The sequence below is a fragment of the Procambarus clarkii genome, chromosome 42, assembly GCF_040958095.1.
Source record: "Procambarus clarkii isolate CNS0578487 chromosome 42, FALCON_Pclarkii_2.0, whole genome shotgun sequence".
NCBI lineage: Eukaryota > Metazoa > Arthropoda > Malacostraca > Decapoda > Cambaridae > Procambarus > Procambarus clarkii.
The window spans coordinates 18,566,949-18,580,842 of NC_091191.1; the positions used below are offsets into that span (position 1 = coordinate 18,566,949).

At 42.0% G+C, this 13,894-nt stretch overlaps 1 protein-coding gene across 1 annotated transcript in view; it reads right to left on the minus strand.

Annotated features, from left to right (window-relative positions):
• The window catches only part of LOC138373609 (apolipophorins-like), a 106,563-nt gene that overhangs the window by 58,956 nt on the left and 33,713 nt on the right, over window positions 1-13,894 (minus strand). The window contains exons 4-5 of the mRNA XM_069339926.1: window positions 6,228-6,495; window positions 1,471-1,656 (exon numbers count right to left, since the gene is read on the minus strand). Of these exons, the coding sequence (XP_069196027.1) occupies window positions 1,471-1,656; window positions 6,228-6,495 (454 nt within the window). The remainder of the gene's footprint in view (window positions 1-1,470; window positions 1,657-6,227; window positions 6,496-13,894) is intronic.

The window sequence follows — 13,894 nt, forward strand, 5'->3', positions numbered from 1 at the left end:
TGTAGTACTTGATCACATCCAGTCTTCTGGGTTAAATAATATGTAATAAGGCTTGAATATTAGCCTTTCAAGAGTTGACAGGGAAATGAAATCGCATTAGACTTCTAACCCTTGCAACTCTAGTACGGGACATCCGTCCTGTACGAACAGACGCACAAATGTGTGCTTACTAACTACTAACATCAAATTAATCTAATAATTCGAAGGAGGAGTATCGGTGTTCGTCTGTTCTAAACAGGACTTCGACCCGTGAGCAGCCCCCTGGGGAATTATGTCGGAAAATCCGACACCATTTAATAATCATACAGATAATAACTGTATTACCAACAAGTTACCCATAGAAAACGTAACTTGTAGTGGAATTACCGTCTAAAGAAAACGGGATATCATCACCACATACTATTATAATTCACCAGCTATTCTGCTGGGAATTATTCTTAAATACATTAGTCTTTGGACTTTACCATCATAAAAACATCTTATATAAATTAACTTAATTATCAATATTAAAGTAGAGTAAATGTGACCCTTCTATCACTTTCTGAAATCTGGACAAAGTAGGCCAGGCGTGAGGGAGGAAGGAGGGCAGCCATTGTTGTGTCACCTCCGAGACGTGTGGAGCAAATTTGGCTCCTATCATTCTGGACAATGTCGGCCAGACGTCAATAGAATGGAGTGTTAGATGCAGCCATTGTTTATACGAGACCAGAGGCTCACACGGGAGCAAATTCGGCTCCTGTTAATTTTACTTGGACGTAGTGTTATGGATACCAAAGGTGTACCATCTGTCAACACGCTGTCAACAAATCAAGTTAAGTGTTCTTTCCGAAACCCATTATTTATCATTAGTGGCCATTAATGTCATTATATAGGGTGACCCGTTTAGATCACATGGAAGCCTCAAACTAAAGGTAATTAAGCCAGGTCTTCATGTTCCATGTACTGTTTTCTCTGATATACTTGTCATATATAGGTATCTGGCTTCACAGCTAGCGCACTTTTGACAGGTCAAGACGAGGATGCAAGATTTTGTGCACCAGTTACTGGGTGATATGGAAGCTACCTCAAAGAGGATAATTTGGTGTCTACACCCTAGTTATACCTGGTGGACTAACCTGCTGTACTATAAGATAAGGAACCTCATCAATGTATGTAGCTATTACTGTAGTTTGATTGGCTGCATATATATAAACTAATAAACCCCCCCTAATGTGTAGAGGATCGATTTGTGAGATTATGAGATTATTGCAGAAATACAGTCCACTTAACATTATACAAATTGCTATCGAAGTATATAAATTAACGTAAATATAAATTCATATAAATTAAATAAATATAAATCTCACACTTCGAAACCCACATCGTATTTAATAATTCATCTTCAGAAGTAAAATAAAATAAAATGATTCACTTTAGGATTCAAACTAAACCTGAGTTCAACAACATATAACTGAGAAATATTTTACTTACGAATTCCCCTCTTCTTCAGCTGGTCAGTAAGAGCTTTAAATAGTTTTGTAATATTGATTTCCTCAGGACATCCTGACAGCTCTACTATAATAGCAATATCTGCAGATCCCTCAGTTTCTTTCTGATATGTGTGCAACCATCCACTAGGCCTTGCTTCCCCTGAGACGTTGCACATGCCAGTGACCTCTGCAAGACAGTAGGAGTTATGTTTATGTATCAAAATAAATATGAATATTTTACATGGTGTTACAAAATTTCTTGTACATGATTTATTATTCCTATAATTTCACATCTTGTTCTGCTTTCTAGAAGCGACACAGGAGTCCCTACCGCAGGTGAAGCAAGGAACCCTTTGTACAGGTGGAGCAGGAATCCTTGTATGAGTGAGCCAGGGACACCCTAATTGTACAACTCGTCCTCAGACCAAGTCCATTCCATCCAATGGTCGACCCCAAAGACGCATTCATCAACTTTAACATGCTGTTCATTCAAAATAAGAATTTTCTCAAATGTAAATTAATATTACTACATATTAGCATACTGTACATATTTAGGTATTGGTTAGGTTCGGTGTTTAGGTTTTGTTGGCAAATATTTGTATTTGTAGTACGTGGGTAAAGCATTTACAGCGTTGTGGTTTGAAGAAAAGTCGTCAGCGAACCACTTGATCCGGAAGTGTTCGGACGTCATCAGTTGTGAGTCATTTGTAAACCGTTTTTCATTCATAAACAGCTGGGGTTTGGCCGGTGTATGGAATGGGCTTTGGGTCTTTGTTTATCAGGACGGAGTGAATTGTAAAGGTTTAGTAAGACCCCGTCTTGAAAGTGAAACATGAGCCCATGGTAGATAGGAAGCAGGAGCTGATGTAGAAATGTCTTGACAATAAAAATAATCAGTCAATATTGCTTATAGGCCTCCCTCCCAGAGGAGGAGGGAGGAGCCAACTCAGAGAACAATCGTTCACGAGAGCGCCCGAGGACAGTTCCAAGTGTTTGTAAACAGTGTAATCATGTGTGTGGTGCTTGAGACATTATGCAAGCAAGACTTTGTGCACTAACTAATCTTATATCACCAGTGATATCTTCCTAGACACTCGGAGAGTTCCTCGGCTATATACATACATGTAATCTAGAAAATGAATCATGATTTTTGACCAGACCACACTAGAAGGTGAAGGGACGACGACGTTTCAATCCGTCCTGGACCATTCTCAAGTCAATCGACTTTAGTATGGTCCAGGACGGACCGAAACGTCGTCGTCCCTTCAACTTCTAGTGTGTGGTCTGGTTAACATACTTTAGCCACGTTATTGTGACTCATCGCCTGAATCATGATTTTTATTTTATTTTAATTATTTATATACATATACAAGAGTTCTTACATTCTTGTACAGCCACTAGCACGCGTAGCGTTTCGGGCAAGTCCTTAATCCAGCCCGTCCTCCAATTAAAGATCCAAAAGTGATTCCATGCACCCGCCAAACCCCCCGTTTATGAATGAAAAACGGTTTACACACACGACTGACAACTGATGTCGTTCGAACACTTCGGGAACAAGTGCTTCACTGACGAATTTTGTTCGAACCACAACGCTGTAAATGCTTCATCTGTGTTCTACAAATACAAATAATCGCCAGCAGAGCCTAAACACCTAACCTAATCTAACCTATGCCTATATATGCACAATATGATAATATATATAATATATTATAATATTAATTTATATATGAGAAAATTCCACTTTTGAATGAATTGCATGTTAAAATTCATGAATGCGTCTGTGGGGTCAACCACTGGATGTAATGGACTTGAGTCGAGGACGGGTTGCTTAATCCTATGTTCCCCGGAATACGACCCCGTCAACTCGTTTAACAACCAGGTACCCTTTTTACTGTTAGGTGAACAGAGGCTACAGTTAAGGACTGAAGCCCAGTAAATCCTCCCCGACCAGGATACGAACTCAGGACAAAGCGCTTGTGAAACGACCAGCGAGTGTCTTAACCACTACACCACGAAGACTAATAAACAACATATGTCCATAATAATATTAAATAACATAATAACATATCCAGATTAGTGAGGCCAAGTTCATGCACTAAGGAACTCGCCACGCTGCCACCACCACCACATCAACCAAGATAAACACAACAGTGTGTATCTGTCCTGCAGCAAAGCTGTGATATAACAAAATACAGAGCCTATCTCCTCAAGAGAAATCATTCAGTCTGGCAACTAGTCAGATAAGGCTTCGGTTCTCATTTTTTTGGATGAGATATTTTAAGAGTATTGTTGAGTGTAAATTGGCCAATTGCATGCTTCATAACATTACCTTAATATTTCCAATATATAAATTGAGAGTTGTTAGGTTGTGGGGCAACACTCTAATTTTCAGTAAGTTTAATTTAATCTTGCAGTTACTGAATTTTTTATTTCATGCTTGAATTTACGCAATGCCTGAATCTCTTTCATATAAATTTGAATATATCTGTATATATAAATTTATATTAATCAAATAATTCATTGCTATAACAATTAACATTAATTTTTCATAGTAGTATATCATATTGTATATAATATCTAGTTTGCATATATATATATCATACTTGTATAATACAACTTGTTCTGTTTATTAATATCTGTTTATTGACTGTTGAAAGAATTTTAGAGCTAGGCTAGACTGCATATTGTTTAGATCCTTGATCTAGAACAGAATCAGTGTTCAGTCACAAAACTGAGTTTTATAATCTTATCCTTGTATAAAATACAAGCTGATGTGTTGAAATGCCTGCAGGTAGATTGTGGGTCTCCAATCAACAACTCCATTCACTCTTAAAGACCTACCTGCCCCCTACAGCCCACTGTCCTTCCTGTCATGATATGTGCAGATCATGGCTCTCCCCTCCCCCAGTCCCCCTTCCCCCTTCCCATACTCCCTTCCCCTTCCCCTTTCTCCTTTCCCTTACCACTCTCCCTTCCCCTTCCCTTTCCTTGTTCGCCTCCCCCTTCCCCTTCCTTCATTCGCCTTTCCTTCCCTTGTTCCCCCTCCCCTCCCTTTTTGACCACCTTCGGTCATAAATTCGTCTTCTGTAGGCAAGGGACAATTGTCCAACTGTCTCAGGCCAGGCCTCTTACAATCTCCTATTCCCTAATTCCTCCCTCTATCCTATTCCTAATCCCTCCCAATCCATCCGTCCCAACCATTTCCTCTCCTTCTCGGTCCTCTCTATAACCAGTCACGAATTAAGGGGTTCCCTAGGTGCCATAAACTCAGAGTCAGCCAGGGTCTGGGACCTCTGGCGCAAAGTCCGGGCATGTGAGCGTGTGAGAACTCTGTCAAGGGGAATAGACCCTTATGGTCAAGCCTGGATCTGATTGGTTGAAAATCAGGGAGGCCTAGTGTGTGGAGTCCCCCAGGGTAGTGACAGACGTCCCATTGGCTGGTCCCTCAGGCCTAGAGCAACGCTTCAAATCCATTGGCTATAGGCTTGGAAAGACGGGGTTAATTGGGCCTAAGAAACTTAGAAATGGGTAGAGCTTGGTTCCACTGGTAGCTTGTTAAGTAAAATAAAGTTAGTGTGTCTTGGGGATTCAACTGGGGTACTGTAGGGCAAGCCATTCAACATCGTTGGCGGATTGCAGCATTTAAGGTAAAGTGTGCTGTAGTATTATGTCCATCGTAATAGTATTACGTCCACCATACTATTGCCTCGTAGGAGATTTCATTAGAGTAGGATTTATTTTCAGTTTTGAATTCAATATCTGTGATTTGAATAAATAATAAACTGTATTAAGGTTAATTTGTGTTTACTTATCTGTTCCCTTTGATTAATGCGGTGTTATTCATTCTTATTTGTGGTTTTTATGTGCTGTGCTAGAAATTCCCCTGTGTTCTTCTCCATATCATGGATATTAGAGTTACCCTTAAATCCTCAATAAGTAAAGTAAAAATAGACTTCAACCTCCAAGCATTAAGCATTATTACCCATATTCCTATACCTCTTGAGTTCATGAGTATTGAGTTCTTTCCTTCCTGAGAGGTCAATAAGTTAGACACATTCAGGTATATTAGCGGGAAGGTGGTGGCAGTGTTTAATGAGTTTTTGTTTATTTAGTTTTTATTCAGATTAATAATCCCTTCTCTTGTTACTTCCCCCTCATTTAATATTCCAGACTCAATATTAACTGGCCCGATCATTGAGGGTCACAGTGATCTGCAAGTAGTGTTAAGCTGGGGTATAGAGTGGAGAGTAAGGGCAGAGCAGTTCGGGTTATTACATTCCTAGGACTAGAGGAGTAGGATTTACAACCCTATCTTAGGACGTTCAGTCGTATTATTTTTACATACAGTAATTTTTAATCTAGTGAAGTACAAGTCCTAAGTAGTTCTCATAAATCAATCACAGCATTTTTCCCACACCTTATATATCCCACACCTAACACCTTATATATCCCTTCCTGGGTGCTAGACACATATTCTGTGGTGCTGGTGCTTCGAATTCATGGTCCAGGTTAACAGACACAAAGGGTTTTACCTTTATGGGCAAATAAATGTGATAGTTCAGAAAATTTGGGAAATCGAATACAATGATACCTAAACAAAAAATGCCCAATTTTAAAGAATTTAATTTTAAACAAAATCTTAATAAATATTTACGCCATTTTTCTTAAATTTACAAAAGATTATTATAAAATTATGCAATTGATAAAAGAGGAAGTGTGGCAATAAGATGATGAGCCGTGAACCTTGTAACAACTTACCAGGAAGGCACACCTCCGGTTCTGGCAGCTGGACTCCTTGGGTCCAACACTGGGTCCGATAAGAAGATAAAACACTACAAGGAGAGTTCAAGTCATTATCACTGAATGCTGGGTGACTCTGGCCATTAATACAGTGTGTAAAGTAAGGTCGGGGATCAACAGCATGGAAGCAGTCACTCAGTGGACTACTGCTGTGGAGGAACAGCTGGGCGCATTCCGTCAAGTCTTCTGCCTCACTAATGTCATCCAACTGTCTTGCCTGGTTTGCCTGATGAAAAGAACATACCATTCAATTAAAATTACAATTCATATTATTTATTTGTGCATTAGAAGAGTCTTTAGGAATAACATATTGAAAAAGTACAGTACATATTATTAGTAATGGCAATGTCTTCTCACAGACATAATAACACAGGATAACAACCCACACTTGTGTATTTGTGAAATTTATGTAAGGAATTTACACCAAGACTTTCGCACTCTCCTGAGTGCTTTACCAAGGTCCGAGTGTGTGATTACGATGGGACTTACATCACAACGTCTAATCAGTTAGACGGATTAGATGTTGATATGTAAGTCTCGTCCTAATCACACACTCAGACCTTGACAAAGCACTCAGGAGAGTGCGAAAGACTTGTAAATTCCTTACATAAATTTCACAAATACACAATTGTGGGTTTTTATCTTATATTTATATGTTTCATTAATGTATCTGCTTGTGTGTATTCTGTGTACAGAACGTAAACCATAATAACTGCATGCTGAAAACTACGGGCATAGCAATACATATCTTCAGCATAAGGATATGACTAAGTATTCTTGGCAATATGTTATTAATGCAGGGTTGAAAAATAAAACGTGCTGCGCAACCTGTCCTCTTAAAAAGAACGTCGCTTTTGGCCGTTTGTCCGTATGGCCGAATATGGACGTAATTTGAAAATAAAAAAAACGAAAATAAATTTGAGATTTTTTTTTTCAACAACAGTAAGTTAAGGGTCCTCTGATAGGTTAGGTGGGCAGGAAATTCTCATAAAGTTTCAAAACGTTATGAAAAACGTTAATTGAAAGTTCCTCTTCTAAGGTGTCCAAGGAGGGCCGGACGACTCAAACAGAAAACGGAACAGTACGTCACTTTTGTGAGTCAATTTCATTTCAAATTACGTCCAAATTTGGCCATAGTGCGCATACCAGCCAAAAGTGACGTTATATTTAAGAGGACGGGTTGCACATACTCCTTCGAGCTGTGAAGTTAAAACAATAATAATAATAGAAAAATATATATATTTTTTTGTTTTTTAATTTAGTAATATATAATATGGTACATGTAACCTAAAACTAGAGTAAATGTTTTTAAAACCTAAAATATAAATCTCAAAAAATGTTTTTTTTTATTTAAGATGTTATTTTTTATTTTGTCTTAATTCCTTGAGGGCCGACTCATTTTCTCACCATGGATAGGGCTGCCAAACCCTGAAGAACTGCAGTAGGCCTTACAGTACAGAATCTGGCTCTTTATAAAGCAGCCCGTCCCGTCCTCAGACCAGATCCATTACCATGAGCACTCCCCCCCCCCTCAAACCACCTGGATAGTTATCTAGATATTTGTACTGGTCTGAAAGCATATTGCAGTTCCAGTAATAGGCTACATTTAAACTGGCAAATGAATCTTTGTCGTAAACAGAGATTATTCTCAAGTTATAACTTTAATGTTATAGAAATCGTTGGTTTAAGGTATAAAAAGTGTATGCTGAAAACGTTTTCTTTGAAGAATTTGGTTTTCTGTAAATGTAATTTGCAGGCACACTGAAACATTTGTCGAATTCCATTTTTTTTTATGAGATATATACAAGAGTTGTTACATTCTTGTACAACCACTAGTACACGTAGCGTTTCGGGCAGGTCCCTGGAATACGATCCCCGCCGCGAAGAATCGTTTTTACAACCAAGTACTCATTTTACTGTTGAGTTAAACAGAGGCTACAGTTAAAGATTCGTGCCCAGTAAATCCTCCCCGGCCAGGATACGAACCCATGACAAAGCGCTCGCAGAACGCTAGGCGAGTGTCTTACCACTGCACCACGGAGACGTAATTAACATTATCGTCACTAATACATCGTATTAACATAACCAAATGTAATGAAACCTAACCTAACCATGGATAGAGAGTACATAATAGCACAAATTATATAGTCATTCCTAATCCATTCCCTTAAGGGGATCTCCTCCCTGAGGACAGGTTGCTATGAAGGGAAGGAAGATTGGGGATCAGAGATCAACACAAAACTGAACCAAAAAAATCTGAAAATATAAGCCGTGAAAACTTGCTATTCTTTAAAGGAAATTAGTTACCCCGTTATTAGTTAGTTAATTAGTTTTTTTGGTTCCAAGGGGTTGTCATAGCCAGGGGGTGGTAATGGGGGACGAGCTCCCATGACCTATAAAAAACTCCTGTATGGCGCGCGTCTCAAATAGCCTCTGACAACCAAGTCCAACTCCTGGCCTGCACGGGTGGCTAGTCTTTAAGTCCGGCAGAACCGCTTTTACTGACAGAAGAAGCGCCGAGGGCATGCCTCTGGCGCCTTAAAACCAGTTGCTCCAGGTAGATGGGACTCGATAGCCTGGGAAAGTAGCTCATGTAGGGGAAGGACAACCCTGATTTTGAACCTCTGCTGCCTTGCGGCCATACCCCTCTTTTGGGAAAGGCTTCAGGAGTCAACCTCGATGAAAAATCCGGAGTTGGAGCCCCTAAGGCAGTTCATTGTTGACTTCGACCTCGTTCTGGCAGCTCCTGCGACGGTGCTGGAATCATGTTTATTGGCCTTCGCCTTTCCATTGGATAATTTCAGCAACGTGAAGAGGGGGACCTGCTGCATGGGTAACAGCTTCTCCTCCATATCTACCTACACAGGCTTTGCGTCCTGGAGAGAAAACTCTAACCTCGCCTCACTGCATCGAAGCAACACGGGAAGCAACAGTATCGGTTTTAAGTCTTCTGCTCGATTGGCAAAGAGTGTGACGCCAGGGGTTGCTTCTGACGGTGGGAGGGGTCATGGCGCCTGCTGGTAGCCAGGAAGACAGACCATAATCAGACTTCGTTTCTGCTCAGTGTGGGATGCACTGCCATTCTGGGATTGACCTCATCAGTCACACCAGACGCTGCTCCAGGATTGACAACCAGAGCACAACTCCATAGTCTCCCGAGACTGAAGGATGTCTACCATTTACCAAACAATCGTTGCTAATTGGTAAAAAAAAAAATTGTGATGCATCTGACTGCCTCTGCTGGGCGCCTGACAGTGGACAGCACTTCGGATTCGTAGTCTTGAGGTTCCGGGATCGATCCCCGGTAGAGGCGGAAACAAATGGGCAAAATGTTTCTTTCACCATGATGCCCCTGTTATATTGCAGTAAATAGGTACCTGGGAGTTAGACAGCTGCTACGGGCTGCTTCCTGGGGGTGTGTAACAAAAAGGAGGCCTGGTCGAGGACCTGGCCGCGGGGACGCTAAGCCCCAAAATCTTCTCAAGATAACCTCAAGATAACCACTAGGTGGTAGCTCAGATCACCTGAGCTCAAGTCAGCTGCCACCTCATTCACTCGTCAGGTGCAGCTGAGGTCGCAGGTGTCTGCTGGGCTTGTATTGTGCTCCAATGTGTCAGTTATCTTACATTGTTGCTGTCTTGCGTCTTCCATTCCTCCACCAGAGTTATCTTCTCTGAAGGGTCAAAGTTGCCCTCCTCTAGAGTCATCTTGCTTCTGAGTAGAGCATGGGTTTGCTGCCCACTGCAAGGCCTGTTGATGGGGAATGATAGTAGTTAGGTCACGATGTAGGCTTGTGTGGCTGTCGCGCCTGGCTTTGCGTCCTCTGTGGTTGAGACCTGCACCCTAGTAGAGGGTGCGCTTGGCTCATATAAGTGACTGCTCTTTTCTGCCTGCATTCGTCGTCGTTCACTGGGTGGTTTACGGTAGGAGTTTGTGTTCAGTAGACATGGTTCCTTTGCCTCTGGCCGAACTACTCGTCTGCAGACGGTCCAAGCAGTCAGTATGTCTCGCCGCCGCTTTCGTTTGAGCTGGTGTTCTGGGCCCCTGATAGTCACTTGCTGCTTGTCACTACACTTTTTGGGTTCAGGAGTCATTTTACCCTCAGGTGGGCCGTTTACCAGAGTTCAATTTCAGTGCTGATCGAGCCGCCCTCTTGGACGGTGGCTTATTAGGCTGTGACTGTCTTGCTTGATTGTGCTCTATAGTTCTACCTCCTGCAGCTCCTGGGCGAGCCGAGTGGCACGGCAGAATATCTCTCATACCTTTATAAGGAAGATGTTGAATGTCTCTGAAATGCTTTTTGCGTTACTACTCACAGGATGAGTATGGGGTGCACAATAAACTAGCCGCCTTCGGCGGCAACAATCAATCAAAGATGGACCTCAATTCTTGTGAATACAGGTCGTCTTCCTCTTCTTGGCAGACGAATAAGGTCCCGTCTTCCTTTTGGCTGGTGAAAACTCCTTGGCATTTTCCCTGTACTAGTGGCAGAACGTTTAGTCATACTCACGTACTAGACGAAGCAGGTGGCCTTCCTTTTTTCAGGTTTATCTCGTGCGCTCCTCTTTCGAGGTGGTGAATTGTACCTTGTATGGGCCTGCCTTTCCCAACAATATCGGGTCTTGGCACATTCCCATCCAGACACCCAAGTTGCTTTTAGCTGGGTTGGCGAAAGGCAATAGAATGTTTTACTGGTTAGTGGAGGTTCTTAATTTCTGTGAGGTGTAGCAATTCCTCTCTGATGCAGTTGCAAGTCGATATCTGCTCTTTGGTGTCGGACACCTCATATTTTCGTTTGTGATTTACTGGTGCAACTTACTGATGCTTTCTTGCTGTTTGCTTTAGAGTATTTCCATGAGTCCCTTTGGTTTCTTTCCTTGTTGTTTATTACACCAACTTCTCCTTTTCCGTTGGAAAAGGTTTCGCTGGTTTTAGCGGCCACGGACAGGTTCGGTTCCATCTTCTCAGCGGTCCAGTATACGTGCTTCTCGGGCTCCTGGCCGAAGTAGAGGTTCTGGTGCGCCAGTTGTTAAGGCAGGCGCAGTTCTGCCTTTTGCGCTTTTGGTCTTCGTTCAAAAACTTTGCAGTGTTGTTAACATTGTGGCCCTCAACCGTTCCTGGTATGAGAGTCGTCTTAGTTCTGGAATAATTCTTGCTGCCCGGTTTTGAGCTTTTCTCAAAGCAGCAATGAGTTTTTGGAGATGAGGTCTCCATGCTTGTCTACAATAATACAAGTGAGAGCGCTCCAGAGATTTATACAGTTGAATAACTACCTTCTTTTCCTCGAAGTTATAGGTTTGCTTGACTATTCTTAGGGTTTGGTTACCTTTTTCTACTGCAGCTCCTGTTTGGTGTGCAACTTTAAGCAAATTTATATTTATTTATATATACAAGAGTTCTTACATTCTTGTACAGCCACTAGCACGCATAGCGTTTCGGAAAATTCCTTAATCCAAATTTTCACACCCACACACCACCAGGAAGCAGCCTGTAGCAGCTGTCTAACTCCCAGATACCCATTTACTGCTAGGTGAACAGTGGCATCACGGTGAAAGAAATTCTGCTTATTTGTTTCTGCCTCCGCAGGGATCGAACCCGGACCACTACGAACGCCGAGCGCTGTGCACACAGCCGGCAGGCCCCAAATGATGGATTCTGAATCCAAGGTTCCTTTCTTCATCAATCTACTGCAAAGTAATGCTGTTAATTTGGTAGTTGTTGCGAAGGATTTGAATCTCATCAAAATGGGTATTAATTGCGGGGCAAGAATTCAGACGGTCCTGAATTTAGGTGACATGCGTTCCTCTGATCACGGAACGTGACATGCGTTCCTCTGGCCAGGGAACGTGACGGGCGTTCCTCTGACCAGGGAACGTACCGGGCGTTCCTCTGGCCAGGGAACGTGACGGGCGTTCCTCTGACCATGGAACGTACCGGGCGTTCCTCTGGACATGGAACGTGACGGGCGTTCCTCTGGCCAGGGAACGTGACGGGCGTTCCTCTGACCATGGAACGTAACGGGCGTTCCTCTGACCATGGAACGTGACGGGCGTTCCTCTGACCATGAAAGACCAACATATGGTGCGCGGTATGGTGCCTTAACCAAAATAGTCAATGTTTAGTGTATAATCGGTGTATGGCAGCCCTGACTCCTACCTTATTCCATAGTGTGCATATGGTATAGGTAGGAGCCTGGGCCGTTATACACAGTTTAATGTTATACATAACATTGTAACACTGTTTATGTTATTCATACATCAATAAAGAATCCCTTATGTTGTTGACATAGTTTATTATCTGCATGATATGCAAATAATAAACTGACACACAATGTCTCAGATTTAATCAAACTTGGCAGAACTCAAGTTTGGATTTTTAGAACATCCTTAAAAACTGTATATACATTAACCAATACGATTTAAGGTATACTTTCCTTAATATTATCAGATTCAAACACTGACTCTATAATTTAATGTGATTAAAGTTAATTTTATATATATATATATATATATATATATATATATATATATATATATATATATATATATATATATATATACGACACTACAGCCGAATTGAAAGCAAAGGTCAACAGACTAATCGAAACTGTGAACGCCAAGAAATCAGGACTCCACCTGCCAAAGATTATTGGGGAATATAAACCTGGATATGCGTATGGAAATGTCAAGACACACAAGCCTGGAAACCCACTTCGGCCAATCATTAGCCAGATACCCACACCCACGTACAGACTAGCGAAGCGACTCAACGGCCTGCTGACTCCTTATGTCCCTTGTGCCTTCAGCCTGAAGTCGCCAAAGGAATTTGCTGACTTACTGCGGGCCGCACGGGCCACAGGAATAAGAGCCTCGATGGACGTAGAATCGCTGTTCACTAACGTACCAGTGGACGAAACAATCGGGATGATAGCCGACAGAGTGTATCGTGATCCAGCCTATACTCCTCTTGACATACCAGAAAATATCCTAAGGAAAGCTACTCCAAGCTTGTACTAAAGAGGCACCCTTCTTGAGCCCGGATGGGCACATGTATAAGCAAGTAGATGGGGTCGCCATGGGTTCTCCCCTAGGTGTCCTGTTTGCAAACTTCTACATGGGTACCATCGAGCAAAAAGTCTTAGTCGACATGAACATGAAACCGGCCATATACTGCAGGTATGTTGACGACATTTTTACACAAGTACCTGATGTCAGACATCTGCAGGAGTTGAAGGAGGCACGGAGCGGAGTTCCGTGCTGCGTTTCACTTACGAGATGGAAAAGGATGGGAAGCTGCCCTTTCTAGATGTAACAGTCATGGAAAAGAGCGGAGGTTTCCACACTGCAGTCTACACTAAGGAAACGAACATAGGAATGTGCCTAAATGCCAAAAGCGACTGCCCAGATAGGTACAAGAGGAGTGTTGTTAACGCATATGTCAACCGTGCTCTCAGCCACAGCTCAGAATGGAAGCAAGTCGACGAAGAACTCTGTAGGGTAAGGCAGGTCCTAGTCAACAACGGCTTTTCCAATGGTTTCGTCGAAGACATCATAAGAAGGAAAGTGAAACGCCATGCAACCTCTGAAGAGACAACCAACACAACACCTATACCCCCTATTAGACTA